The sequence below is a fragment of the Bemisia tabaci genome, chromosome 6 (assembly GCF_918797505.1).
Source record: "Bemisia tabaci chromosome 6, PGI_BMITA_v3".
Taxonomy (NCBI): domain Eukaryota; kingdom Metazoa; phylum Arthropoda; class Insecta; order Hemiptera; family Aleyrodidae; genus Bemisia; species Bemisia tabaci.
Genome location: NC_092798.1, coordinates 27980611 through 28006348, shown reverse-complemented (window position 1 = coordinate 28006348; position 25738 = coordinate 27980611). Strand labels below are relative to the sequence as shown.

The 25738-nt window shown below is 39.6% G+C and overlaps 1 protein-coding gene across 1 annotated transcript; it reads left to right on the top strand.

Annotated features, from left to right (window-relative positions):
• Positions 1 to 4705: 4705 nt before the first annotated feature.
• LOC109034418 (uncharacterized) lies at positions 4706 to 24848 on the top strand. The gene is made up of 3 exons (XM_019047544.2): positions 4706 to 5749; positions 23001 to 23164; positions 24190 to 24848. Exons 1-3 carry the CDS (start codon positions 5502 to 5504, stop codon positions 24483 to 24485), a joined length of 708 nt encoding a protein of 235 aa, XP_018903089.2. The 5' UTR covers positions 4706 to 5501; the 3' UTR covers positions 24486 to 24848.
• The last annotated feature ends 890 nt before the right edge of the window (positions 24849 to 25738 follow it).

The window sequence follows — 25738 nt, the reverse complement described above, 5'->3', positions numbered from 1 at the left end:
GATTACTTTGTTGCCTCTCCAGGGATAAAATACTTCCAGACCTTCATTATTTTGAGAGCCAGGGGAATCTTTGGTAATCCTTGGAGAGTTTGGGGAAAATGCCTGGTTCCAGGGGATCCGGAGGACCTTCTCGAAAAATTTTGAAAAATTGAGTCGACCTCGTCCGAGGAGCAATTTTGAGCTTTTCTCGCCGAAAAATGAAATTGATCTAATTACAATTTCCAAGATGAAAGATGTTTTACGAGCTTACTTAACAAATACCCTCACATATCTTGGGAAGGGGCCGAGTAGATTTCTGCATGGGGGGGAGGAGGGAAGCTCCCTATCCCCTCGCCCTGCCCGTGCAGACCTCAGGAAATCGTTCCTACTTTATATATTGACAAGGATCATTTGGGAGGATCTAAAGGGGAAATTATTCCTTCCCCTCCCTCCCTTGCAATTTAAAGAACCCGTTTTGGGAGCGATTTTAAACAATTTCGATCAATTTTGGGACACTGTCAGAGTTTTAACTATGCCCCCCCCCCCTTCTCCGCGAAAACTTTGCCTCCTCAGAAAAACTTTTCCTCTCCCCCTCATTTAGTTAAATGACCTGGATGAAAATTAGTCTCTGCAATTTTTATGAACACTATTGTGGTCTTTGGGGAAAAAATTGTAACAGTACTGTATCAATGGCTAAACTCGAATCCACCACACCTCAAAAGGCGGTGTCATCGCGAATTTCTTCTCGTGTCCATTTTAATTTTCAAGATAAACATTACTCATCATTATATCTAGGAATTTACTTCAATTTTGATTGATCCTGTTATACATATTCTGTAAAAATTTTAAGCCGCACTGAATTTCCATTCGTTCCTCTTTAAAAAAAAAAATTAAAAAATAAAATACAAAAATGAATTGCATATGAACAGAGATTTTGAAACGCTATAATTGAGTTCAGTATTTCAGAAATTTACTCATCGTTATGAGTTTCACCAAACTATTTAAAATCTCCCCTTTCGTTTTATTTTTTTGAAGTAGGGCAAATAAACATAATTTCTTGAAGTTTCAACAAAGTTTTTTCACACAGAGAAAAATCACGAAAATTTTAAAGAATTTATTAATAAAGTATGACAGGCGGTCTGCAACATAGCAAATCGAGATACGTTGTTTTGGAGTTACAGTAACCTCTTCCCGCCTGGTAAAAGATAACTCTCCTTTGATTGATTCGTGCGAGAGAATATGTGCCATTTCACGATATACCACTATTCGACTACGAGGGAGCTCGTGTTGCCTACGCTAAAATTGAAGGCGAATTCACAAGCCGTCCATGAAATCTTTTCCGTGTGGCGAAAAGCAATTTTTGACGAGTTCTGAGTCCCTCCTCATCGTCTGCTTTCTTTTTTCTCTATTTCTATCTCGTTTCTCTTTATTCGTTTCTCCTCGCCCTCATATTCTCTTGCTCCCTCCTTTCATCTCCTTTTGGGACGTAAAATAAAACGAAAGGTTTAGTGATAAACACCGTAAAAGCAGCAACTACGTCACTGAGACCGTTTCTAGGTAAACGATAAAAAATGCGCTGGAACTCAAAGTCGCACTAACCTTCAAACAAGGCAAGAGCATACCATATACAAATTTGAATATAATTTTACATGATTCTGACCGAAATTATCGTACCTACAACAAAATCGCCAACAGAGACCGTCAGACTATTATATAGAATCAGTATTGCATACCCCTACTTGCAGCAGATAGATAAATTCCTTTTTCTTAGCTCCAGATATAGGGGAAAAGAGACGTTTCTGTGCGACATTATTTTCTTCTCTCTTACAAGAAAACGCGCCAGTCTGAGAGAGAGCATCATTCAAGACGAGGCCAACGATGATGTTATACTGCCGTACTAAGGAACAACGCCGTATGAACCTTCAGACGTTGCCAAGTTTGCTTCGATTAAATACGAATTTACCGGGAAAGTTTTAATATTTTTCTTCTAATTTTTCAGACAATGTTGTCCACATTACATCTACAATATCTGGAAATTTCAAGGATAAAAATCATAACTTTCCTCCAAAATACCTGTCTTATCCGCGGAAATTTGGCAACTCTCGAATGTTCATACGGCGTTCTTCCTCAGCATGGCAGTATACGTATGTATGCGCGCGTGGATTTACGAATACGCCTTCATCCGACTAAGTAGGCAAAACGAGTTCCCTTGACTACATAGCTTTCGTGCAGCTTTTCAGAAGTGGAACTTGGAGAATATCATTACGAACCATCCATCCAGAAGAGCGTTGCACTTGAAGTACTTTTATGTAAGTAGGTATCAGCGGTGCCGGCACCACTATTTTGCCGCAAAAGACGCGCTGGAGGTCTCTTAGCGTTTTATTTGTGGGGTTGATGGCGAATATTTTTGCTTGAGGATTTTCATAAAATGACAATACCGTTTTGTATTGCGCAGTGTTGTAATTTTTTTCCTTTCCGGAATGTTTGAAGGTTCCATTCCAATGTTAGTAATTTACTTTGGCTTAGGGTGCCTGTCAGTTTAATGTTATTTTTACATTGTCAGTAAAATATTACATCGAGTAAGAAGTATAATGTACCATTTTTTGCCTTTCCTCTCAAACGGCGATATATCTACGCAGCTAAGAGGCATTCATAAAATTTTAACACTGAAAATTGAATTTTCTGACACCCTCCCCCTTGCAAGACATCGGCACCAGTAACACATCAACTTATTATTTATTATTTTTCATTAATTAGTTACTTAATTACATTTGTCGGGGGATCGGGATTCAAAATCAGAAGCGATACAATATGAGCGAGCTCATTTTGATACACTCGTGGGGGTTAAAGACACCCCCCCCCCAAAAAAAAACCAGTAACACATCGTCACCTTCCTGCGATAGTATCACAAGCACCATGCGACGTTTCAAAATTTCCGCCGCCATTTTATTTTTTCATAGAGAAATTTTTCAACGAGGCTGTCCTAAAATTTCACTGAATTTTCTTTGCGCTGCCGATAAAACTCAGTGAAATGTTCAAAAAGATTCAACCAAGAAGTTCTCTGTCAAAAACCCTGGTAAAAATTGGCAGTAGAATCTGTGTTCCAAAATACCATAGACTTACAGCCGGCTTAAGATTTCCAATAGCTTCCATAGCGGCTACACAATTTCTTATAGCCTTTTATAGCCGATGGCGATTAAGCAACAGCCAGGCGATAAAGTGTATGCTAGACGTTACTAATTTCGGATGCTGACTGAGTTAGTGAGTTTTTGGAATACTGCTCTTTTTTTGGGCCGTAGTATCTTGATTTATTTTGCGAGGAAAGCTCCGTACTTTTGATGGATGCCTGCCATTACTAATATATTAGAGCGCCTTCAATTTTGTATGATACTGTGCAATACCTCTGGTGTAAAATAGTTGCTTCAAGCGCCGTAGCAGACGGGCAGCCAGCGCGAAACACGCATTGGCGCCTACAAACCTACAAACGCGTTGCGCAATGCGTGAAGTATCCCTTTTGGGTTTGTAGGCGCCAGTGCGTCGCCGCTCCGCTTTGTGTTAGGCTCTAATATTTAATCTGGCGGAGTCAGCGTTATTCAACTCATGATTTTGACATGTTTGCACATCCTGTATGGATTATTCTCATTTTAATTGATGAAAAAAAAATATGAATTAAAGGAAAATATAATGTGTGTTTTGTAAATATTAAGGTGGTTCCGTATCAGACTAAATGATTTCCAAAGCACACTAATTTCTACACAATTTCTGATAGCCTTTTATAATCGATGGCGAAAAAGCAACAGCCAGGCGATAAAGTGTAAAGCCCGGCGATAGGAACTATAACCCGGCTGCATAATTTTTTATCGCTTCGTACAGCCCGGCCGTATGATTTTCTCCGCATTCTACAGCCTTGCTATATGATTTTCCGTAGCCTTCTTTAGCCGGTCATAAGAATTCCTATGGTATTTTGAAACACAGCTCTTATCGTCAATTTTTACCAGGGAAATAAAACGGCGGCGGAAATTTTGAAACGTTGCATGGCGCTTGTGATACTTTGGGCGGAAGGTGACGACTTCTCGTTTTGAATTTTACCCGCGTTTTGAAACTTTCAAAGGTGAAACCCCTTCGCACATTCTTTCCAAGACTACGACTTCCCCTCCCCTCTCGATGATTTTCGAGGGGGATTTGCAAAGTTGTCCGATGGACATCCCCAGCAGCTAGGAGAGGATCGACCGTGATCAAACTCAATTACTTCGGATAGTAACGAGTAACGAGTTGAATTGAGGAGCTCGCGATCTTCCCGACAGGAACATCCCGGAAACAATAATTAACTTATCTAAACTCTTCCGTTTTTTAGACCCCGCGCGCCGTTGCACAGGGTCGCCACGCCGAGCCGACCAGCCTCGGATGAGCCGTCCGCACTAAGGAACAACGCCGTATGAACCTTCAAGCGTTGCCAAATCTCCATTGCTAAAATACAAATTTAACGGAAATTTTGCAAATATTCCTCTCCTAATTTTTCAGATTATTTTGTTTGCAATTTAATCCAAAATATATGAAAATTTCGAGGAAAAAGATTCATAAATTCACTCAAAAATACATGCTTTATCCGGGGAAATTTGGCAACTCTCGAGTGTCCATACGACGTTTTTCCTTAGCGCGGTAGCACAGCTCCACGCTGAAGCCGACTATCTCCTCGTCGAGGCAACGCAACCTTCTGCGAGTACCAACAGGGGGCATGGGGAGCTGGTAAAATCTTTCGCGGCCCGAGCCCAGTTATCTGCCTCCCGCGGCCTGGGTTTTAATTGCGTGGAGCGGGAGTCAAAGTTGTGTCCCCTGGGAAAATCCGGAACCGAGCCCGCGACAGCGTGGGATGTGCGAAATGTGTCCGGAAAATATCCGCCCTGTGAACGTGGAATCAGTGATTTCGGTGGTTACGCTCTCTTGTCTCTCGCCAAACTCAAAATAGCGCCTCCGATTATCGCAGAAACACACCCCCTCCCCCCGTTATTACATTTTGCCGCCATCCCCTCCCCCCTCTCTTTCATATACTATACATAGAATCATGGCATCGGACTTTCCTTGTTCACTATAAACATGCGCGTATCCATTTGAATGTGAAATGACTCAAAATATAAGGCTCTGGATCTTTTCAACTCTTGTGATTCGAAAATATTAATATTAGCAACAACCTATTTACGAATATTGACATATTTGAGCTTGATTTGATGATTGAAAAAATAACTGATGAAAAATATTTCGGTGGCTTAAAATAGGACAGATAAATTGACTGCAATTTCTGAATAATCCGAAACACGACAGCTCAGTTTTGTACGGGAGGACATGAATGTGCAAATTGTCCGGGTTCGAATAGCTTCGTAAATAGTGTGGCTTTTCCTTTTCTCTCTGATCTGTTCGGCTGTTCGATCAGCACATGCGCACTAAGCGCGCAGAATTTTTTCGCGACATGTGCGCTGTTGAATAAGGATTCGCAAGTTTACATCTCGTAACACAACATCTGCAAAATGGAGTCGAATGTGATGCTTTGGCAGTTCTTGCTGGAAATACTGAAGAGCGAGAAATTTTACAACATCATTCGTTGGACCAATAGCAGAGGAGAGTTCAAGCTTATCGACGCCGAGGAAGTGGCCAGGATGTGGGGCCTCCGCAAAAATAAAACCAATATGAATTACGACAAACTCAGTCGAGCACTCCGTTACTACTACCAGAAAAATATCATACAGAAAGTTCTTGGTCAAAAATTCGTTTACAGGTCAGTCCTACGTTCAAGCTAGAATTCCTTTGCAGTCAGTGAAGTAAAGGACTGCATTACATAATTTCTAGTAACACGGGCGTATTTGGAAAAGAGGAGGGCACAGAAAGAGATTTTTCTTATTGGAATTTTTTCTCCTTTTAATAAATCCGACTTAAGAGAAAAGGCAGGACGGCAAAATTTCATGAAAAATAAAATCTTGAAATTTCACGTGAAATATATCATGAAATTTTAGAAAATGAAAGATATTGAAAAATACCGGTTCCTTTTCATGATTCGCGAAAAGTAAAAATTGAGACTTTCTTCTGTTTTTGTGTATTTGAGTGCGGGTTGCATACTCTAGCTCCTGAAAAATATGAAATATTTCACAGTCTCGTGAAATTTCATGAAATATTTCACAGTCTCGTGAAATTTCATGAAATATTTCACTGAAATTTCCAATCTTTCATTTCTTTCTTACGTTTCATGCCACCCTGGGAAAAGGGATTCTCAGCTTTAGCAAAGATGTTGGGTCCCGGCTAAAATTCAATCTATTCCGAATAAGTGAAGCTACCGGGAGTTGAGTCGCAGTGACAAGCTGTAAATACAATTTTTCTTCCTTGTTTTTGTGTGTAATCATAAATTTACCGGGAAGTATCTACACCGAACTTACGGTTGAACAGTTCAGAATGTGTTAAATTCAATAGAACCCATTCACTAATTTCAGTAATATTCCTATAGGAAAAAATTGCCAGATATGAAAGGCATTTTTATCTTTAATAGCCTCTCTACACGGAGAAAAAAAACACGGTTATTCAACGGTTACCACGGTAATGATTTCACACGGGATTCCACGGGAGTGGCACCGTGGATTTTGGTAATATTATTGATGAGTACAGTAGCATAACCATGCTCATAATAGTATGTCTGTACCCACAGTAAACACGGTGAACACGGTCATATCACCGTGCTCATAGTTACAAGAATCAAAATCCACGGTTCTACTACCGTGGAATCCCGTGTGACATTACTACCGTTGTAACGGTAGAATAACTTTGTTTTTTTTTCTCGGTGTATATTGTGTAACAACACATTTCAAACTAACAAAGAAGTTAATTTGAAAAAGTCAATCGTAGAACTTCGTGACTGTTTTCCTGATAATCAAGATGAGGCAGGATATAGAAGCCCTGCCTCGTCTCTAATGATAATACTCTCTGAATAAATGGAAATAGTGTAAGGCCCTTCCTCCACATCTCTCACTATCCTGGCTCGTGCATGGTATGCGAGCATCTTTTATTTTATTATCTTCGTAAATGCGATGCTTTAAAAGGGAGTTTTCATAAAATGAGGTCACCGTAGACAGGTTTTGGTATTTTTATTGCGCGATATGGTGGTTGAGGAGTATGAGACCTCACGTGGGAACTTTAATAATTTCGGGAAATCTAAATGAGGAGCGATGAATCCCCAAGGTTTGATTTTCCGCGGGCATAGGTACGTTCCGACTTCTAGTGGCACGTGTGCGTGTGCTCCTTCCAGGAAGTATGTTTATAATGACAGAGTTCTTGCGAACTTTTCCCGGAGACGAATCAAAATTTTGAAATTCGGATGAAATCTCTCGACGAGTGCCGATAGAATATATCTCTTCCAAAAGTTTGAGCTCTTGCCATTGATCAATCCACTACCCACGTGCCACGTGACGTAGGTAGTTCCTCAATCATAGGTGTAAACCGTTCAACGTGGCTGAATCGCAAAACGGATAAACTCTCTAAGTAGGAGAAGAAAAAATAATTATGTAGAACTTCCGCAAAGAAACCACGAATTTAGAGACCAAATACTCACCCGAATATCTCAAATCTGACCTGATTGTAGTCGTTTGAAGTATAATTGAGGGCTTGAAAGACAAGGCGCATACCTATATGCAGTGTTTATTTTAAGAACTGCGTGTTTAAAGTTTCGAAATCATATGAATCCTAATGGTGGAAAGAAAGTTCAAACTGACTTTTAGATGCTTAAAAATTGGAATTTGGGAGCGACTTTTTCACAGATAATACTACAGACTAGTTTTAATTGAAGTCATTCATACTTAAATTTTTTCAAAAATTTCACTTATGTGCCTCGTCCGCGCCAAGCCCCTCAATTTACCCTTTGAGTTCATTCTATAAACTTGTCCAAGATATGTTGAAAGGTGTTAAAAAATTGATTTTAAGAAACCTAGTCTGAGGTGAAGCTTAACACTTCAATTTACTTTCCCTTCAATTTTTCACAGGATTTCTATCAATCTGACTGGTGCGATTTTCCTACTTGCAGTTTTCAATCAACCGTGAAAAACAGAACTTGGGGTTTTTCCTACCAATAATAAGAAACAACATTTGAGGGGCTTCGAGGACAAGGCGCATGAGTGCACTTTTTGAAAAAAATGAGATATGGATCAGGGCCGGATTTTCCTACTTGCCGCCCATGGGCCGCCTATATTTTGCCACCCCCTTCTCATTCGTTTTGAAACATCAATAAAAACCATCAAGTGAACGTGCCAGCGGGGGAGAAGTGCATAAGACGCGTTTACTCGTGTTGAACACATTTTTTGGGAAAGCCCTGTCAACTTTACTAGCGAAAGTCAAGTTTCGTAAACCGATCTCTAATGGACAAGGCCTTCCACTCATAAGAAATGAACGAAACAATTATGAAAGAACAAACACAAAATTTGGTTTAATGATTTTAACTTCCGCCGCCGCGGCGCGCGGCCGGCGCCGGCCGGCGACTGCACCGTGTTTGGCGCAATGCGTGAAGTATTTACGCAGTCTTGTAGGCGCTATGCGTTTCACGCTAACCGCACTGTGTTTGGCGCAATGCGTGAAGTATTCATGCATTCTTGTAGGCGCTATCCGTTTCACGCTGACCACAATAACCGCACTGTGTTTGATGCAATGCGTGAAGTATTCATGCAGTCTTGTAGGCGCTGATATGTGTTACATGCCGATTGCCGTGCCGAGGGCTTCTCCTTATCATCTCAAGCCCTTGTCATTATTTCTCCCCAAGTCGCGCCGTTCCAGGCCAAATTGTGTGTTTGGTTTCTCTCTTAACTCGACTAATTAAAGGTGCTGTCTCTTGTATCACTGAAAGATGACAAAATTAGAAATTACTATACTCTCAGAAAATGAGAGATTTTGCAGCCTTTTCTCGTTTGTAATTTATATTTCTAAATCCGATTGTCTTTATACCTACATTTAAAAAAATTGCAAAATTTGCCGCTCCCTAGATTTGCCGCCATGGGCCGCGGCCCCCTTGTGGCCACCTCCGTAATCCGGCCCTGATATGAATGGTTTCTAGTAGAGCTAGTCATAATGCATATTTTGTGAAAAATTCGTTCCCAAATTTCAATTTTTATACATCAAAAAGTCTGTTTGAACTTTCTTTTCGCCATAAGGATCCGCGTGTAATTTCGAAACTCCGAACACGTCTTTCTGGAAATAGTAAAAACTGCACTTATGCGCCTCGTCCTCCAAGCACCCCATTTGGTGTGCAATCGATGGAAAGTGGTGGGATCAAATCGTAAGAATTAGACCCATTAGAATTAACAGCTTGTTGCAAGCAGCTCCCTCGGAAGCGAGGAAATAATTTATCGTATCATCATTTTCCAATCGCACGAAGTCGGTCTGGCCAAGATTTCTCAAAGTCGGTGGAAATTAAATAGCGGTAGTTTAAATATTGACTCGGGCGGCTGCGATGTCGGAGGTGGCGGGTTGTGGGCGCAGCTCCGAGCTTTGCATGGACCAAATGCCCCGTTTTTAGAGACAAATCGTGTCGAGGCTAATTGCTGAATTGCAGTCGCAGCCTGAATGCTTAAACCCCAAACCCACTCGCAAACGCGGCGTTGCCGGCTGCGTTCGCCGTTTTTGAAGGAGCTAGAACAACTGGGCCGCATTTTGCAAAAAGGAACCAAGAGCATTTCAATGTTGCTCGATTGTGCAACTTAAATCCTTTCAAAAAATTGCAGAAATCACGAAGAAAATTACCTTTACGGCGGTAATTTTTGTCGTAAATTTAGTTTATTGGGAGTAAAGATAAAACTTGTTTAAACGATCAGTTTCTATTTGCAAGGTGAAAAAAGTTGCACAATCTTAGCGACATTGGAATTCTCTTGTGAAGGCAGTGTTTTCAAAATCGTGCAAATTCTTTTTTTCCTTTAAAAATACTGAATAGATGTACAGTATTAAAATTAACACAACTCTTTCCCTTTAAAATTACTAATTTTTTGGTGGGATGCAAAAACGATTTGCTATTTTGGGAGATTTTTTAGATGATTATGAGGAATTAACATTTTAACACCACCGTAATTGCGCTGGTTCCTTTTTGCTAAATACGATCCAACTGGATTGCATTTTGCAAAAATGAACCAAGAGCAGTCCCATGCTGCTAGGATTGTGCAACTTATATTCCTCACAATAATATCACTGAAACCTGGCAAAAAATTAAATTTACCACGGTAATTTTCGTATTGAATTTATAATTTATTAGGAGTAAAGATATAAATTGTTAGATAATCGGTTTATATTTGCAAGGAAAAAAAGTTGCACAATCTTAGCGATATTGGGATTCTCGGATTCTTGTGGTTCCTTTTTGCAAAATGCAATCCAACTTATTCTCAGTTAGGCCCAGAGTATACGACGATGAAGCTGCATAAACGCGAACCTCAATTGCGGCGTTTTAAAACCTCTGTTACTTTGTTCTTTTATAAAAGGAAAACGGACAGACACAATTGCTTGACATTTTTACAGGATATTCTTCACACAGCGGGAAAAAATCAGGAGATGAGTTACTTATGAGCATTTTTCTATAAAGAAGGTAAAATGATGGGCTTGGAGGAGGACAAAGCGTGCATGTGAAGTTTTTGCTGTTTCGAGGAATACCAGTTTGAAGTTTAGAAATTACATGGATCCTCAAGGAAACAAGAAAGTTGAAACTGAATTTTTGATGCTTTAAAATTATTGTAATTTGGGAGAAAATTTTTCACAGAATGTGCATCAAGACTAATTTTACCTACTTGATATTATTAATATCTAAATTTATTCAAAAACTGCACATGTGCGCCTTGTCCTAAAGCCCTTCAAATGTAGCAGGAAGTACAGGAACGCAAACAGAGATTCGCGCTTTTACAGTTTCACCGTACGTATGATCCCCGAAAAATATAATGTAGGAACACCTTCAGCAGATTTCTGTCAGTATTTACCAAGTGTAAACTGCTAAAGGAACTCTAAAACTGCTGCTCGACACTTATAACCAACAGTTCAGTAGCGTAGATTCGCGAGCAATGCGGTTCTTAGAGATGTTTCTTCGATGGAGAGTGTCGACGCATAAGAAACGCCTTCAAATAGAAAAGATACTGCCTAGCGTGTCTGCGGAGGCCGAATAGTTGCATCATTTAAAAACCCATTAAGTACGTGTTTTCACGTTATCATACGTCCTGTCCCGTTCCACCACATTACCCCTCCCCATGATATAACGCTGTCACCTGTTAGGTCAAAAAGGTGGTCTTTCCTTGACGTATCAAAAGTAAAAAAAAAAAAAAAAAAAAAAAAAAAAAGAAAAGAAAAGAGGAAATGATGACTCCGTCGAAAAGTTTCTTAAGTACAGTTTGGCATATTCTTACACCTTCTGTGTACATTAAACTTTAGTCACCAAAACATATGATTTTTCTGAAAAATATATGCCTTAAATATTAGCCTTTATTTTTTTAAATATTCTTAATCTTTCAAGAGGAACGGTGCAATTTTGTTTTACTCAACAAGAACTGCAAACACGCCAATGAAGAGGATTTTGCGGAGTTTAAAAAACTGGTTATTCGGGGAAGTTAAAAAGTCTAATCAAGTAAAGCAATTATTACCTGCAAAATTCAAGTGCTCAAGATCCTCGGAATGGGTTAACAAACTTTCATAAAAAGGAGAATTCAGCGAGTAAAAGCTGCCCAGGGCAGAAACCGGGCCGAGATGTAAGAGCAGAGGCAGAGGGAAAAAATTACGGTATTTCTCGCTTTGAATAGGTCAAATTATACTCAAAGGTCGCCTGGAGGGGAAGTATAACTATTTCCTGGTCTCTTAATTAATTTTCCCGAGCGATCAGTGTAAAATTTTTGTTTTCTTTTTAACTTCCTCTTGCGCTTGATCTACTGTCGTTCTCGGAGCGGGGGCTTTTATTTCTCGATGATTACATCAAAAATGTATCATCGCAAACTTGCTGAAAAGAGCCACGATCGTCTAACCTTTTATTCCGGTTTTTTTTTTCTTCTTTTTTTAACTCTTTTTAAATTCAAAGTTAACTTAAATGACTTATAAGACCCCACTTTCCTCGCTGACCGTCAGATCTCCATCAAATTATGATTTTTATCGTCGCTCCTCTGACGTAAGGGCGTATCTCGATTTCCACATGGACCCTGGAAAGCTTGGCGTTATATGGGCAACAGGGCTCACGTGGAAATCCCTTACGTCAGATGAGCGATTTATGTCGACGGTGAAACTCCCGAACCATGTATCTCGTTTGCGGTACTTGAAAATCTCCGCTCCTATTTTATTCATGTTAAAACAAACAAATCAGCATTATTCCTCGAAGTTTTCACATAATTTGCTTTGCACTTAGAGGAAAAATCACGGCAGTTTTGAGGATTGCCGTTGAGTGATTTTCATTTAAAAAATAAAGTATGACAGGAAGTCTTCAACGTCGCAAACCTAACTGAGATACGTGGTTTGGAAGTTTCACCATCGGTGTGTCTCTTATAATTCTAAAACATTTTGAGATAATCAGTCTGAAATTTGTACAAAATGCGCTACTCGCTACAGTGGCGTGGCGTGAAATGCGATGTATCGATTGTTATGCCATTTAAACTTATGGTAAAGAATCGATTATTAAGGTGATCGCTGCGAACACCCTGTCTATCGATCCTTTACCATAGGTTTGAATGACAGATCAATCGATATATCGCAAAGCACGCCACGCCTTTGATCGATATATTTAAAAATCAAACCATTTGGTGGATTATTTTGGAAAACTCTGAAAATACCCGTCTCTAAATCAAGCTAGCATTACGGAATATTCATATCTGGAATAATCTCCCAAAATGTTAAATTTTCCAAAATGCTCCATTGTCAATTTTCGATCGAATCCAATGTGTCAATGTTGATTCTTATTTGGAAACAGTGCTTTTGCCTCTATTTTTAGATATTGGATATTAGAATTCATATGATTGTCGGTACGGAAATAATTAATGATCTATCTAGAGTCCCTTTATGGAGAGAGTTGAGACAACGCGGCTTAGGTTTAAATGCATAAAAATCAATATATCGCAATTCACGCCACGCCGCTGACTCGCAACCTGAATGACGGCTGAATTCCGGCAGTCAGTCAGGACTAATTATTCATCGAAACCTCTCGCCAAACTTAGAGCTTCACTTAGACGACGCGACGTTACACGTAATCGGAACCTCTCGCCAAACTTAGAGCTTCACTTAGACGACGCGACGTTACACGTAATGACAGTGTCAGAATTCCGAGCTTCCGTCAATCTGTTATTGCCGATCGAGAGAGCGTCCTGTAATATACGGATCGAGGGTGAAACTGTTGAAACGGGTATCTCGTTTGCGGCGTTTCAAAATCTCCGCTCATATTTAATTCTACCGAGGGGAAACTAACCAACATTCCTTCACTGGGAAAAAAAAAAACTTTGGATCTAGAGTCCAGACTCTTAAAAACATCGACAAGAAAAAGTACTCTTGATTCAATCAGAATCTAGCTTAAATCAAGAACCAAGCCTCTTACTGTAAGTGGATTTCGTTTTGATTCAAGCAAAAATCCGATTGAATCAAGAGTATTTTTTCTTGTCAATGTTTTCAAGAGTCTGGACTCTAGATCCAATGTGTTTTTTTTCCAGTGTTGAGTGATTCACAGCAATTTCCTCATAAAGAGAAGAAAAGCCAGGGAAAGTTTTCAAGAGTTTCGGGCATTTTTCCATTTATAAAATAAATTGCGGCAGGAAGTCTGCAGCGTCGCAAACGATTTACGCGTTTTTACAGTTTAATATTCAAAGTTGCCAGAGTGTGCAATAGAATGTTGATATTTTACATTGGTTAAAATTGGGGAAAGTTCTAATTGTTCCGTACTATCTGGCAACTATGCTTATATTCAATTTGATACCGAGTGGAGGGGGGGGGGGGTTATCGCATTGCAACCTCTCTAAGTTTTACTCAACGACTTTCCCTTCATTCATCATGGGATATACGTATTTTAAATTGAAAATCTGGGATGATTTTCATCCTCTCACAAAAAAGTCAAGATAATTTGCATCCGGTCGGAGGTAAATCAATATATTATCAGATGAAACATTGCAACGTTGCAATACAATTAAGTTCCTCTGCTTTCACCCTTTCAAACCATTCCACTCGTCTCTGATTCGTTCCGATTCAAAGGCATAGATTCGCCTTCAATTCACAGAATAGGCAGTATGCATTCCGACGAGCTTGAATAGTGGTATCAGATAATACTCGTCCTTACCGAGGTTTCATTCAGTGTTTCTCATTCCAAAGGCTGCCCAAATCAAGACTTAGATTAATATTGAAGTGCTTTCAGAGAATATCGCTACGCTCCGATCGTCTTGCTCATTTTCAGACGGACACAGAAATTAAGGCTTTTCAGATTGTTCTAACAATCATACACATTGTTAATGATCGCTTTTTTTGATGATAGGACAAGGCGCATAAGTGAAGTTTTTGAAAACATTTAGACACTATTGATTTCGAGTAAAACTGTTTTTAATGCATATTCCGTGAAAAATTCACTCCCAACTTCTAATTTTTAAGCATCAAATGATAAAAATCATGTTTTGCCCTAGCCCCCCCAATTTTGGTGCACCCCAAAATCACTTGACGTGCATAAGGAGACCATAAATGGACTGGGTTAAGCAGAAAGGAACCAACCCACATTTTGGAAAAAAATTGAGTCATGAGTGGTTTTGAACTCGACCACTGATTTCCTAACTATCGCCAAAAATTCAAAGGTTTTGTTGGAGCAAATTTTGCAGAAATGGAACTTGAAGTTTATATTTTACGTTGAGTCTTATGCAGGAGCTAAACTTTAAACCTCTTTTTCTCGGTTCGATCTAGATGTGGCTTGGTTCCTTTCAATATTTGGACGGAGTTAAATATAACTCCGTCCAAATATGGTCTTTCACGCAAATTTTGAATGAAATTTAACGGATAGATTCTGAGATATGACTGTTCACAGATTTGGAGGACGCCTGCCCGACGGACGGACACACATTTTTCCAAGTATGCTTATTTTGACTCCAGGCACCTTGAAACGCCTAGAAATGATGAAGTTTCAACTTTTTTTCTCTTTTTTTCTTGGACGATGACATTGATGACAACACTGGGAAAATACACATTGGATCTAGAGTCCAGACTCTTAAAAACATCGACAAGAAAAAGTACTCTTGATTCAATCAGAATCTATAGCTTACATCAAGAACCAAGCCTCTTAATTTAAGCGGATTTCGTTTTGATTCAAGCAAAAATCCGATTAAATCAAGAGTATTTTTTCTTGTCCATGTTTTCAAAAGTCTGGACTCTAGATCCAAAGTGTTTTTTTTTTTTTTTTTTTTTTTTTCCAGTGAATGCTTCCTCTACATTGGAAAAAAAACACATTGGATCTAGAGTCCAGACTCTTAAAAACATCCACAAGAAATAATACTCTTGATTCAATCAGAATTAAGCTTACATCAAGAACCAAGCCTCTTAATTTGAGCGGATTTCCTTTTGATTTAAGCTTAAATCTGATTGAATCAAGAGTATTTTTTCTTGTCAATGTTTTCAAGAGTCTGGACTATAGATCCAATGTGTTTTTTTTCCCGTGTATCCGTGAGGGGTGCGAGAGAGTAAAAATCGAGTGGATTTTTCCATGAGGTGGCAACTCCGGCTCTGAATGCGGAACCCCAATCGAGAGTCAATTCGAAGCCGTTAAGTATCGCGGCGCGTCGGCCGCCCACCCATATTTACGAATTTATCCCTCTTCCCACTTGTTTTCCTGGATCCCGTCCCCCATATCACCACCTCTGCACTGGTGCTCCATGCACCCAAGTGCATATCGATTCCTCCCTTACTGCCCTGTCCCCCTCCCCCTCCCTGTCTTCTCAGCGCGACGGTGGGTGGTAGTTCCGGCGAAATATCATCTTTGGAATACCAATAAAAAGAGCCCTTATTCGCTTGCGTTCCCTTTCCTTCCGTTTGGTATCTATTCAAAATCATCAGTGCGAAGGCTCCTTTGCATACGTCGCAGGCAAATAGTAAAATCAGAGAAATGCCCAAGCAAATAGTCAAATATTCTAACTGAGATGGAAATTCTGATTCTTTTCCTAATTTTAGACAAAATATGTAATTGCTCCCGTAAGAAAAAAATCTCAGTGAAAATTTGCATCACACAATAGTATTTTAAACGATTTTTAGCCCCTGAGCAGACGCTTATCTTGAAATGTGCAGCATGTCATAAAAGACAGGATTTTTAGAATTTCAACATTTAAAAATATGAGAAGCAATTGGAGAGGAATAGACAAAAAGAGTTCGTAGGTTTGATGAGCTATTTTTCCTAAAATATTGAAAACTTGTGAGCTCTCCGCCGTAAATTCACAAAATTTTGTAGACCGTCAAATTTTAACTATCTGCCTAGGCATCTGACAAAATACCTGATTTCACTATTTGCCTGCGACACATATACTGTACTGACGCGCTAAGGAAGAACACCGTATGATCCAGCAGGTGTTGCCAAATTTCCTTCGACAAATCACGAGTTTTTAGGAATACTTGTGAATATTTCTCTTCGGATTTTTCAGAGGATTTCGTTCGTAACTCAACCTGAACTGTCTGAGAATTTCAAGGGAAATAATGCATAAGTTTCCTAAAAATTACATGTTTTACCCCGGGATATTTGGCAACTCTCGAATGTTCATACGGCGTTCTTCCTCAGTGCGGCAGGTATGACGTTGAGGTTAGGAACTAGCGACTCTCTTTTCGAACGTAAGAAGCGTCAGTGTCTTACTGTGAATCAATTACCGATCTTAAATTCATTAGGAAATGAAAGTCTTGCCCTCTCTCAGAATTACGAGTGTGAAAAAAGGGATGGAGAGATATGGCCGGATTCACATGGGCTGCCTGTATTTTGCCGCCCCCTTCTCATTCGTTTGGAAACTCGGTATAAACCATCAAATGAACGTGTCAGTGGGGTAGGGGTGCGTAAGACGCATTTACTCGGGTTGAACACATTTTTTGGGAAAGTTCTGTCAACACTACTAGCAAAAGTTCACGGAACTTTGCGCGAAAGTTAAGTTCCGTAAACCTATCTTTGTGTGGACAAGGCCTTCCATTCATAAGAAATGAACGAAATTATTATGAAAGAACAAACATAAATGTGGATCAATGATTTTAACCTCCGTCGCCGCGTCGCGCAGACCGCACCGTGTTTTGGCGCAATGCGTGAAGTATTCCGACAGTCTTGTAGGCGCTATCCGTTTTACGCTGACCGCGACCGCAGTGACCACACTGTGTTTGATGCAATGCGTGAGGTATTCGTGCAGTCTTGTAGGCGCTAATATTTGTTACATGCCGATCGCCACGCCGCGCCGAGGGCTTCTCCTTTTCATCTCAAATCCTCGTTATCAATTCTTTCTAAGTCGCGCCGTTCCAGGTCAAATTGCGTGTTTGGTCTCTCTTTTAACTCGACTTATTGAAGGTGCTGTCTCTTGTATCACTAAGCGACTACAAAATTAGAAATTACTATGCTCTCAGTAAATGAGAGATTTTGCAGCCTTTTCTCGTTTGTAATTTTGTTTTTATAAATCCGATTTTTTTCTTACCTACACTTTAAAAAATTGCAAATTTTTGCCGCCCCTTAGATTTGCCGCCTTGGGCCGCGGCCCATGTGGCCACCCTCTTAATCCGGCCCTGTGGAGAGATGAGGCTTATAGGGGCAATTAGCTCAGAAAATAAAGAGAAAAAGAAATTATGGAAAAGGAATCAATAAATCACCAGGGATCGATTCTTTATAACGGATTTAAATAGGGGGTGTGGGTAGTGTTGCCATCTAGCAAGAATTACAATTGTTTGGAATCATCCTGAGAAGAGGCCCTTGAGCAGTACGGCAAATACAATACGCGAGTGTAAGAGAGTCCCTTACTCTCACGTTTCATGCAAAGATAGGACTCAATAAAATGAGGAGGATGGATGTAGCTGAAAGTTCAACAGTTTCTCCTTGATACTTTGACTGCATTTTGCAATTTCGAACTATACATTCTGGCCCGGTTTAAAAACAACGTACGTACCATTCGTTTCCCTATGCACATAAGTGTTTTTTCAGGTGAGCCAGAATTTATAGTTCCAAATTGCAAAATGCAGTCCACTTGGAGCCCGCACATGAGCGACAACCCATGCTAAACACATATCTCTGCATCAGAAAAAGGCTGAGATGAAAAATGAACCCTCCCAGCTACACTCACATGTGGTGCTTTTCTATATTAGCTACTCACGGTCCTAATTTTAAAGGCTCTTCCTAATCAGCATAAGGTTCGATTTTTGATAACAGAAAGAGCATGCGTTACCATTATGTTTTGTGCGAGATTTTACATTAAATAAATTGGTTTTAAAAAATTTAATCGGTCGGAATAGTTTTAAATCGATCGCTGACGTCGATAAAAGCGTATCTCCAGTGGAGCATATAATATATCAGATTAAGCAGTTTTAGTTTTTAGAGGACAAGTAACACTTGAATATTCTTGAATGGGTGACTCACAAAAAATTTGAAGAACATTTTTTGGTTCGTTTTAATCGAAACAAATAAAAAATAAACGGGGATTTGCAATGTTGCCATGAGACATTCGCATTTTTCAACTTCATCCGTCTAAATTTCATCGAAGGCAATGGGTGACAATGAGTAGATGTGTGAAAACAAATCTTTCAAGTCGAAATAATCCTCAGACATTCACACTGACCTATATGTATTTCGTATTCTGACCAGCCCTGAAATAATTCGCGAATCTACCAACTTCGGACGCTATTCAATCGATTTTATGGTTTTTCTCTCCCCGAGGGACGAAAAAATTCGAATGTTTTTCCAGGAAAACGGTCTCACCCGACAGATTTTTATGGGGTATTTTTATGAGGGTTCAGCCGTTACTCGAATTACTAACGTACATTGTCTCCAGAAAGAAGTAATTTTGCTAAACATCATAACCGACACGGCTGTGGTTGCAACCACGTGAAAAGCATCCGTTATGCACCTTGGGTAATATTAATCATAATTGGACGTATTTCTATCAAACGGAACTATATGCATTATGACGTGAGCCTTGTTATGCACATATGCTTATGGGTCTCAGGGCTCATGTCTTTATGCACATAGCTCCGTTTGGTAGAAATACGTCCATTTATCCTTCGCACTCCCGTATGTATTTATTACGTTTATAACTTAAATCCATAATGAACGTCATGGGAGCAGAACAACTCGAGAAAACAAAACAATCGATATTTGCACTGGCCCGCACTTTGAGCGGTCCTTTGCGCTTTTATTCCAGCGATGCCAAGCTTCTCCCGAAAACTTATTTATTTTCAAAAAAAGTCATGAATTGATTTCCTCGAGATTTTCTGAAGTCCTAGATCAAATTGCGAGGGAAATACCCTACAAATTTCAAGAATATTGAGGTAGGTAAGCGGTTTTTGGATTCATCCATTAACTTGGTTCAGTGGCAATTTTGAAAGTTGGCAACACTGTTAATGCTCCATTTAAATCCATTAAAAATATCGATTTTAGGTGAGGCAAGCTGCCTCATCAGGAATCGATTGTGTTACGTACATATAAATGGAGTCAAAACAGTGTTGCCAACTTTTAGGAATCGCCCCTGACTTAGTTCCCATCTCCTGGTTCTCAAAGTTCGTTTGGCAACCCCGATCGCCCCTGAATTTCATGGACGCAGCATTTTCCTTGCAATGAAAACGCCTTCGCTGGATCATTGGTTCTTCCAACTGCTTGGCTTCTGTTTTCCTGTGGAGGGGCGCAGACCGGAACTTTTACTCGTTGTGTCCCAGATAAAGTTTTGTTTGTGAAAGGATGCATCTGAGCACCTTATCTGCTTTCCTGTCCCGAGCGGCATTGCCACTTTGAAAAGTAATTTCGCGCCGCGCGAGAAGTCTCTTCAACCAAATGGCATTTTCAACGGAGAAATCGGGTTATATTGCAATTTTATCGGCGATAAAATCGCTAGGATCATCGACATCTCAGAGATTATCCTCGATCTTATCGGGATTTTATTGCCAGGCAATTCATCGCGACATTTTCGAAATATAAATAATCTCGATTTTATCGACGAAATTTGATCACGATTTTATCGAGAAAAAAATTTCGATATGTATCGATTTAATCGCCAAATATCGCGATTGTTAATGCGATAATATCTCGATATACTGCCACCGATATAATCGCGACAACCAACCGATAATATCGCTATTTATCGCGATCACTGCTACTTGGGCAGGGTCATTTTACCCAAGTGGCATTTTTCAACGGAAAAATCGCGAGACTATGAAATTAAGTTGCGATTTTTTGGCGATAAATTCCCGAGAACCATCAACATCTGAGCGATTGTCCTCAATCTTGACCTAATTTTATCTTCATGAAATCGCGTTTGATAAAATCTAAGTTTTATCTCAATTTAATACGATTTTATGTTCGATTATACTGTGATAAATTGCCGTCGATAAAATCGCAATTTGATCGCAAATTTATTCAAAGAAATCACAATTCTTTATCCGATGTAATTATGTAATAAATCGAAGTCGATAAAATCACGATACATTCTCCGATCAAATCGCAACTTATCGCGATCAGGGCCGGATTAAGGGGATGACCACATGGGCTGCGGCCCATGGCGGCAAATTATGCAATTTTTTTAATGTAAGTATCAAAAAAAGAGAGAAAAAAATAGGGTTCAGAAAATAAATTACAAACGAGAGAAGGCGACGGAATCTCTCATTTCCTGAGGGTAAAAGTATAGTAATTTCTATTTTTGTCGTCTTTCGGTGATGCAAGAGACAACACCTTTAATTAGCCGAGTTAAGAGAGAAACCAAACACGCAGGATGACGAGGACTTGAGATGAAATGGGCAAGCGCAAGCCCTCGGCGCAGCGCGGCGGTTGGCGTGAAGCGCATGCATAGCGCCTACAAGGCTGCATGAATACTTCACGCATTGCGTCAAACACAGTGCGGTCAGCAGCGGTCGGCGTGAAGCGCATAGCGCCTACAAGACTGCATGAATACTTCACGCATTGCGTCGAACACAGTGCCCAAGCAGTCGGTGTGAAACGCACAGCGCCTATTTAACTGCAGGGCTGCTTCACGCATTGCGTCAAACACAGTGCGGTCAGTTTGTTCTTCCATAATTTTTTCGTTCATTTCTTATAAATGGAAGGCCTTGTTCACACAGAGATAGGTTCACGGAACTTAACTTTCGCGCAAAGTTCCGTGAACTTTTGCTGGTAATGTTGACAGGGCTTCGCAAACAATTCGTCCAATACGAGTAAACGCGTTTTATGCACCCCTCCCCGCTGCACGTTCACTTGATGGTTTTTATTGATGTTTCAAAACGAATGAGAAGGGGGCGGCAAAATACAGGCGGCCCACGGGCGGCAAGTAGGTGAATCCGGCCCTGATCGCAATCACTGCTATTTGGGTAACGTCAAAAATGCATCATTATAATTGATCTAGAAGCCTAGGAGGATTCGCGTATGACTACATGATTCTTGTAAAAATTTTGCGAAAAAATTAAATCGCAATTTGTAGAAATGAAATAGACGGCCCAAAATTAGCCCAATTGCATATAACATTGCTTAACTTTTCATGTGTTTTATGGCTTCTACCGAGAACTAAAGAACAAATGATTTGAAACTTGAAACGGTATCAGCACCTGAAAACTTTAGCGTTTTTCTCCAATTTTCTGCCTTCAAACACTAAATTGCCCCCAAAAAGTTAATGCTTGGAATGTTTGGGGAAGCCCTTTGCACAATAAATGGACGTATTTCTGCCACACGGAACTATGTGCATTATGGCGTGAGCCCTGTTATGCATATATTTCTATGGATCGCAGGGCTCATGTCTTAAGGAACATAGTTCCGTTTGGCAAAAATACGTCTAAATAATACTGAAAAAATCCATTTGACCTATAGTATAGATATAACATTTCTAATCTGTTCGGCCTGGCTTCATCACATTTAACAAGGAAATATCTGCTTTTTTCTCTGTTGTTTGTTCTGTAAAATCGCATTTTACTGAACCAAGCAAGAAGTTGAGAGCAGCTCGGACTAGCGTAAAATCGTTTGAGGAGGCAATTTACCTCAAGAGGGATTCTTTTTCGGAAAGAAACGCACTTGCTTAAGCATTCCGACGTGAATATATGATGTTTTTTAAACGTCTCAATATATATAGAGATACATCACTTCAGGTAAATGACGTCCAATTTACTGAATCCCTCCCCTCTCGCCCCGAACACGCAGGAAATTACCGTCGTGAAGATTGATGCCACGGTTTGTAGCAGTGGTGTGGTTGCAGGATTTACAGCGCACCGCATGTTAACGTTTAGATAGCTTCCCCAAAAAGAAGTTTCAGGATATTTTCTCCTCCCTGCAGATCCACCTAAGAACGAGCTTCCCCGAATAGTAATAAGGGGTAGTCATTTTCTGTTATGCAGAAGCAGGCCTTTTCATAAATACAAAAACAGCGTATCTGCAATAAAGTTCCATCGCACCCAAGAACCACAGAGCAACGAAAATATTGAAATTAAATTGCAATTTGATTTCAATAAAATTGTATGTTTTTTACAATTAAATTGCAATATTTTTACATCATTTAGTCGATTTATGCCGAATTTAAACAATCAACAAAATGGGCTCTATGTGTCAGGAAGATAGGCAATGGGCAATGCAATAAAAAATTGCAACTTCTTTCAATTTTTATGCAATAATTTTCAATTAATGGGGCCCCTTCAAATAGGAACTAGGCAACATATACAACACTCAGTGGAGTTGGAATATTTTTACAACGCAGTTGCTATTTATTACAATCTGTGCTACTTGGGGCAGTTAGACTGAACGTGTATGGATACTTTTTTACATATGCTGAATTAGCTATAGGACGTGCATTGCTGCATACATTTTCGTTTTTGTTTAAAATGTCATTGCTTGTTCCTTGCTTCAGGTTCGTTTCGATACCGTGGATAGAGAAGGATATCGACGAAGACTCAGTGAGCTGTTTCTTGAATTCATCGATGGAAGCCTCACACGGATCCGATCTCACGGAATCATGTAATCACTATCTCAACAAACTGATCAACCTCCCAACCCATGCAAATTCTGAGATAGGTAAGCTTTGGTTTTTCTGACTCTAACTATCATCATTTAGTTCAGAAATGTACGAAGGTAAACGTTTTCAATTGTGAGTGTCACAGAACCGTGTGCCAGTGGTTATGAGTCTTAGGGGCCGTCCATAAATTACGTCACCCATTCTTTTCAATTTTTCGACCCCTACCTTCCTCACCGTCCCCAACCGTCATCCACTACTAGACCCCCCCCCCCCCTTAATAAATACGTCATCCCTAGCGTTCCCCCTGCCCTTCTACGGGAGAAAACGCAGGGAATCGATAACAACCAGTAGATATATTATGCAGCGTTAAGAACATGATTAATTTCTTTTATTGAGTATTAAATATATTATATTGTGGTCTGCCCCCCCCCCTTTTTGGGAAAAACGCAGAAAATCGATCTATGTGGGTACCATTACTAACATGTATTTTTTTGTGGCACTAATTATGCACTGTAAAAAAAAAAAACACATTGGATCTAGAGTTCAGACTCTTAAAAACATCGACAAGAAAAAGTACTCAGAATCTAGCTTAAATCAAGAACCAAGCCTCTTAATTTAAGCGGATTTCATTTTGATTCAAGCAAAAATCCGATTGAATCAAGAGTATTTTTTCTTGTCAATGTTTTCAAGAGTGTGGACTCTAGATCCAATTTTTTTTTTTTTTTTTTTTTTTTCCAGTGTTATGTGGCGTATTCGCACGGAGAGCTACCTTCCGCTCTTATTAGCAATTATTGCATGCAGTTAATTTTTTAATTAATCCTAAGTATTAGTAAAGAGTATACATGAGAAAACAAATATGGGTAGTACGGCAAGGAACACGCGTTGATTACTCTCCTTCAAAGGAGGATTTAACTATTACTAAAATAATTTTAATCAAATATTTTCGACGTAATCTTGCAATGAGAGGTAGCGGATTGAGTCTGCTGCCCATTTAAGCGAAATTTAGCTTTTTCAACCTTTCTTCTTACCTTCAGCTCATAATTTATGGAAGTCTTTGCTCAGATATCTTTTCTTCTTTTTTCAGACGAGCTTCGATACCCAACGGTCCGGAAGTCTAAAAGTCGACAGAGGTCGTGGGAGGAGTGTGGAAATCGTCTAGATCTTGTAAAGTCTCAAAATTGCCGTTTTTGCGGATCACCAAACTTCGGCATTCCCGAGAAGATGCACGAGCCGCTCAAATGCTGGAAAGATCTCTGCTCCAACTGCCACTCCAGCCTTGGAGCCTCTCTTTGCAGGTTACTTCTCCCCGCCCCCAGGAAGAGACTTCTGCTGGAACGCTACTGGAGTAATGATAGCTATAATCTGATCATACCATCATGATTCAGAGAGAGAGATCAACTTCGTGCAGTGTGTACATTTTTAGAAAATCATGAAGTTAGAATATTAGCGTGATTTGAGCTCAAGGTTTCCAGTCGACCGACTCAGTTAAGTTAGTAGTTTATTTATCATTGGTTTATTGAGTTGAAGACAATGTGGTTTAATTTGTATAAATATAAAAAAAATAAGTTTTTCACGCTCAATCAGTCCTGCTGATGGAAGTTCCCAATTTCAAACGAGTCAGCATTGGACGTCCTCTGCACCCCAGGTCCTCCGCATTTAGGTCGTTCATAAGTAGATGCTTTAGTTTTTCTATGTATGTATATATTGAAGTAATTATAAGTTCATAAATTACGAGTCAAATTATTTCAGATACTCATCAGTTCTACGTGTCCCTCGAGACAAATATCCGTCCTCTTCTTCTATTTGCAAGAAATATAAACACAGTGAAACCTACTTCATCGTTTACGAGTTGACCAGCGAATTTTGTGATAATTTTCTCTTCTCTTGTTTTGTTTGACATTTGATAGAGAAGCAATCCTCTATGACATTTTAATTCTTACCATGTTTAATAGATCGCCGTCACAAACTCCACTTGCCGCGCACATATTTATGGGTTTAGATGCGTTTTCTGGCGTAACGATGTAACGTCACAAATTGACAGAGAATGGACAGTCATTCACAAACGCGCAAAGTGCTCTCCTCAGTTTCCATTTATTAGTATGACAGGTCAACACTCAACGACGATTAAGTCACCGAGCAGTGTTGCAAGTACATAAAGATTTAAGATATCATTTTTGTAACCGGTGACGATTGATCATATGGGTGGTTTCACGATGACTGGATACTAGAATATTTATGTCGCCGTAACGGACAACACATTTTTCGGTCATATTTTTAGTAGTAATGATATCACTCGAATTTTTTCGCATTATTCTTCAAAGGGTTACGTATTATAACGTTTTCTAATGTTTTATTGCTCTACTTCTCAATTAATATTATGTAAAGTCCGAAAATGTGCTGTCTGTCACGCGGTAAGAAGTCAGCGAAACAGACATGCAGCACATTTTCGGCCATTTATATATTAAAATTGAAAAGTAGATAGATAAATCTTTGAAAGGCGTTATAACACGTAACCTTGTGTAGATTAATGCGAAAAAATGCGAGTGATTACCATTACTACTAAAAATATGACCGAAAAATGTGTTGTCTGTCACGGCGACCAAAACTATTCCAGTTATCGTGAAACCACCCAT